The sequence below is a fragment of the Lolium perenne genome, chromosome 2, assembly GCF_019359855.2.
Source record: "Lolium perenne isolate Kyuss_39 chromosome 2, Kyuss_2.0, whole genome shotgun sequence".
NCBI classification, from domain to species: domain Eukaryota; kingdom Viridiplantae; phylum Streptophyta; class Magnoliopsida; order Poales; family Poaceae; genus Lolium; species Lolium perenne.
In genome coordinates, this window is record NC_067245.2 from 36326759 (window position 1) to 36331436 (window position 4678).

The 4678-nt window shown below is 60.7% G+C and overlaps 1 protein-coding gene across 1 annotated transcript; it reads right to left on the bottom strand.

Annotated features, from left to right (window-relative positions):
• Positions 1 to 1570: 1570 nt before the first annotated feature.
• On the bottom strand, positions 1571 to 3565 carry LOC139835986 (uncharacterized). Its single transcript, XM_071825974.1, has 4 exons — positions 3280 to 3565; positions 3067 to 3172; positions 2644 to 2982; positions 1571 to 2276 (listed from the first exon to the last, which is right to left on the bottom strand). The coding sequence occupies exons 1-4, from the start codon at positions 3442 to 3444 to the stop codon at positions 1690 to 1692; spliced, it is 1197 nt and encodes a 398-aa protein (XP_071682075.1). The 5' UTR covers positions 3445 to 3565; the 3' UTR covers positions 1571 to 1689.
• Between the last annotated feature and the right edge of the window lie 1113 nt (positions 3566 to 4678).

Below are 4678 nucleotides of genomic sequence, written 5' to 3' on the forward strand. Positions count from 1 at the left end.
ATTGAACTCCTACGGGAAATCCATCAAGGAGAGTGCGGACATCACGCCTCATCTAGAGCCATAGTGGCCAAAGCCTTCCGGCACGGCTTTTACTGGCCGACTGCGCTCAGAGACGCAGAAGATTTGGTGAAGAAGTGCAACGGCTGTCAGCGCTTCGCAAAGCAAAGACACCAGCCGGCTTCCGCCTTGAAAACCATCCCCATCACATGGCCATTTGCCGTATGGGGCTTGGATATGGTGGGCCCATTCAGAACAGCGCGAGGCGGCATGACACACCTCTTGGTGATGATTGACAAATTCACCAAGTGGATCGAAGCCAAGCCAATCAAGAAACTGGACGGGTCCACAGCCGTCACATTCCTCAAGGAGATCATTGTGAGATTCGGCTACCCCCACACCATCATCACCGACAACGGCACCAACTTCTCCCAAGGCATCTTCTCTCGCTATTGCGGGGAAATGGGGATCCGGATGGCCCTATCTTCTGTGGCACACCCAGAGTCCAACGGACAAGTGGAAAAGGCTAACGGCTTAGTCCTAGCCGGCATCCGGCCCCGGCTGGTGGAGCCGCTCGAGCGAGCAGCCGGCTGCTGGATTGAGGAGCTGCCCAATGTGCTGTGGAGCCTGCGCACAACGACAAACCGCTCAGTCGGCTTCACACCATTTTTCCTCGTATACGGGGCCGAAGCCGTCTTGCCGGCGATATCGAGCATGACGCGCCAAGGATCAAGCTCTACACAGAAGCCGAAGCCAAAGAAGCTCGCGAAGATGGAGTCGACCTGGTCGAAGAGGCCCGGCTGCTGGCTGAGTCTAGATCTACCATCTACCAGCAAAGCCTCCGACGCTATCACAGCCGGAAGGTCCAGCCCTTAGCATTCCGAGAAGGAGACCTAGTGCTCCGGCTGATCCAGAGGACAGCCGGACAGCATAAACTGTCATCCCCATGGGAGGGTCCCTTCATCGTGAGCAAGGCGGTAGGCAATGATTCCTACTATCTCATAGATGCCCAAGAGGCTAAGAAAAACAAGCCGGACAAGGCTGACGAGGAGACTAAACGTCCCTGGAATGTCAGGTTACTCCGCCCATTTTACACATGAGAGCAGGAATGTATGTATCCCTTGTATCCCTTTTGCAAGTTATGAAAAAGCTTGCGCCAAGAGCGCCGTTTCCGACAAGTTTTTCGCGTACTTTACCTTGTTTCGCCAATTGGCTTGAACCCTCTCACGCGGCCGGCTCAGTAACGTGATCCGGTTTCCGACAGCCGGCTTCCGATCCAGCTACAGACCGCAACCCGGCTGTCCGGCTGGCGGGAGTAAGGCCTAGGGAGCCGGCACGCGAAAAACGACTAAGGGAAAGAGTAAAAGCGAGTTGACTTGCAACTTTTCATAAAGTGCCGGATTGCCGAATTCAGCTCGTTCGACTGAAATACTGTCGGCCTCACCCAGCGGCCCGCTCTTGATCCGGCGACGGATCGCAAGTCGGACGTACGACCGGCAAGGGCACAGCCAAAGAGTGGGGCGGATGGGAAAAAGCGAACGAGTCGAAAGAAAGCAAATCGGCACACAAATGATTAACAAACACACTAAAGTGTGACTTAATAAAAGGCGATAATATTGTCTTACATCTGCACCCGGCATCCCGGGGATTTAATAAATTGTCTTGCAAAAGAACAACTGAAAAGCAGGAAATCTAAGCCGGAGGGGCATCAGTGGAGCCGGCGGCCGGGTCGTCCTCAGGCACGTCTTCCGCCTCCTCCTCATCCATGTATTCTTCATCATTGGATGGAGGAGGGTTCGGATCCGCGACGAAGAGGGTCTTGTCGACGAACTCGGCGATGGTGCTGGCTCGAGCGAGGCGGGCGGCCTTGAGATCGGCTGGGAGCTTGGTCTCCACGCCGGCTCGCCGGGACTCCAGCTGCCCCAGGTCCACCTCGTTGTACCAGGAGAGGACGAAGGACAGCGCCATGTCGGCACCGGCGCGCGTGGCCGACTCCTTCCAGTCGAGGAAGCGGTCCGGCGCCCGCTCCATCGCGGAGATGAGGCCGGAGATGTCTTGCGGCACCGCCTCCCCAGGCCATAGCATGGGCACCAGCTCTTCAGCCGCTTTCCGCAACTCCCAGCCGAGCTGGGTGACGGGCTCGATGCGGGCGGCCATGGACGCCAGGTGGTCCTCCATGGAGAAGTACTCCGAGCTGCCCTCGCCAGTCTCCTGCCTCCTGGAGTCACGTGCGGCGCCGACGGCTGCCAAAGCCGCCTCCTGCGTCTCAGGGAAGGCCGCTGAAGAAGAAGAAGCATGTCAGAAGCCATCAAAGCCGAAATAAGCTGAAAAATGCAAATTTTCGAAGTCCTAAAGTAAGCCTGGCGGCAGCCGGCAAGAACCGACTGCCCCCAGCCCGAAGATGGAGATTCCGAAGCTCTAAAGTAAGCCTGGCGGCAGCCGGCAAGAACCGACTGCCCCCAGCCCGAAAATGGAGATTTCGAAGTAAAAAAGAAAAAGCCTGGCGGCAGCCGGCAAGAACCGACTGCCCCCAGCCCGAAGATGGAGATATCGAAAAATCAGAAGTTTCTGCTGCCGGCTACCAACGAAAGTCGGCAGTCGACAGCCGAAAGCCGGCACAGGGTAGGAACATAAAGATGCACTCACCCGCCAAGCCGCGATCAAGCGCGCTAAAGTCATCAGTCCAGCGTTTGGCGGTAGCCGTCAGCTCTGTGGACTTGGCAGTGACCTCCTCCTGCAGCACAAGCCGCTGCTTCTCCACCTCCGACAGCCGCCGGCTCAGATCATCCACCTTCTCCTTCTCCGCCGTCCTGAGGGAGTTGAGCTCGGTGATGTGGTTCTTCTCCAGCAGGCGCAGCCGTGTCAGCTCCTGCTCAGCCAGCTTGAGCTTGGCTGCGGCAGATCGGCCCGCCTCCTCGCTCTCGGCGCACTGCGCGCGAGCGGCTCGGAGATCCGACTCCAGCTGCGGGACCTTGGCGGCCTCAACTGCGAGGCGGCCGGAAAGAAATGTCAGCCAACCAAGATTAAGAAAGAAACAAGACATCAAGTCGAAAGAAGCGTAGAGCTTACCCTTGACAGCCTCCAGCTCGCGAGCCAAGCCGGCTCGCTCGATCTTAGCCTTGTGGTAGCTGGTCACCACCTGGTTGTACAAGAAGGTGCGCCGCTCCTCAACCGTCTGAAAGAATCAGTTGCTTAGACAAGACCTGGACTGGCTTCAGGCAGCCGGCCCACGTCTCGGAGGGCTACCAGAACAAGAAAATTGCAAAAGAAAAGAAAACACACCTTCTCAGCATCCTCCAGCGTCGCCAGCTGGGCAAGGGTCTCGGCGGCCTTGGTCTTGAGGCTGGCCCGATAGCCGGAGAAGAGCATCTTCATGGGCGCCGTGCCAGGCTGCCCCTCCCGGCTGAGTACCTCGCAGGAGTTCGCCTGATGCCATGCCCTCTCCATGGTTCCTGCCGAGCCAAAGCTGGAGTCGGAGGCGGATGGCACAGCCACCAGCCGGGCACCCTTGGCCACATGAAGGCCCTCAGACGGGCCCGCTGCGCCCTCCGTCCTCACCAGCGCGTGCGAGTCGGGCGCCCTCCGTGCGCGCCGGCTCGTCCCTCGCCGGCTCTGCCTGGTTGGCTCGTCCCTCGTCGGCCGAGGCGGCGGCGTCGCTCCGGGCGCAGCGGATGGCCCAGCCGGCCCGATTGTCTCCGGCGCACAGGCGCCCTCCGGACTCTCGTCCAACTCCACCACGGTGGGCCTGCTGCCGGCTCCGGCCGCAGCGGCGCGGCCCTGCCGGCGCCGGTCCTAGGAGCAGCCCCGCCGGCTCCGGCCCCGGCTGAAGGCGGCATGCCCCGCCCGGCCCCAGCCGGCCGAAGAGGCGTCCGGCGCGGGAACATGTCGTCCAGCGTCGGCTGCCGCGTTGGCTCGACCCGCGTGCCGCGATCTGGCGCGGAGGCCAGCGGCACGGCAAAGGAAGAAGCCCCTGTCGCAGGCGGCGGCGGCGTAGGTGCGCGCGAGGAAGGTTGCGGCGTCTGCTCCCTCCTCTGGCGCGGAAGCGGCGACACCACGCGTGGAGCTTGCCGGGAGCCGCCGCCCTGAGCAAACTTGATAGGGGCCCTAGCCGGATAAACAGAAAGATAATAAGCATAAAAGTAAGGAAAGAAAAGGAATCAAACAAGAAAAAAAAGAAAGAGAACTCACCCGGCTTGCTCCGGGACCTTTTTCGGCTGCTGCCGGCGCTGCTTCTTCGCCTTCGCCTCCAAGGCGGCGGTGGAGCCGGCTCGTTTCGTGCCCTTGGGCGCCGAAGTCGCCGTGGTGCTTGGCGGCCTCGAGCGCAGAGGCACGGCGGGGATTGGCCCCGTGCCGGACGTCGCCGGCTCCTCCTCCTCCTCCTCCTGGTGCTCTGGTGAAGGGGGCGGATTGTGCTCCCCCTGGCCGCCTAGACCAGGCGCCTGCGGCAGATCGTCGTCGCCGGCATGGTCGCCGGCTTGGTCAGCCGGATCGACGAGATCCGGCGTCCACCTCTTCATCGCCAGGTCGCCGTCCTCGGCGTTCTGGCGCTCAAAAACCTAGAAAGACAGAAAAGCATGAGCATAGCCGGAAGTCGGCAGAAGAAAAAGGAAGTCGGCCTCGCAGCCGCAAGCCGGAAAATGGCAGAGGCACGAAGCTTACCCGCGCCGGTGGATGGTTCCTG

Excerpts from the sequence above, each read along its gene's own strand:
- LOC139835986 (XM_071825974.1), bottom strand. The coding sequence starts at position 3,444 with ATGGAGAGGGCATGGCATCAGGCGAACTCCTGCGAGGTACTCAGCCGG. Across the intron at positions 3,173-3,279 it reads CGCTGGAGGATGCTGAGAAG|ACGGTTGAGGAGCGGCGCAC; the intron begins GTGTGTTTTCTT and ends TGATTCTTTCAG. Across the intron at positions 2,983-3,066 it reads CGAGCTGGAGGCTGTCAAGG|TTGAGGCCGCCAAGGTCCCG; the intron begins GTAAGCTCTACG and ends GCCGCCTCGCAG.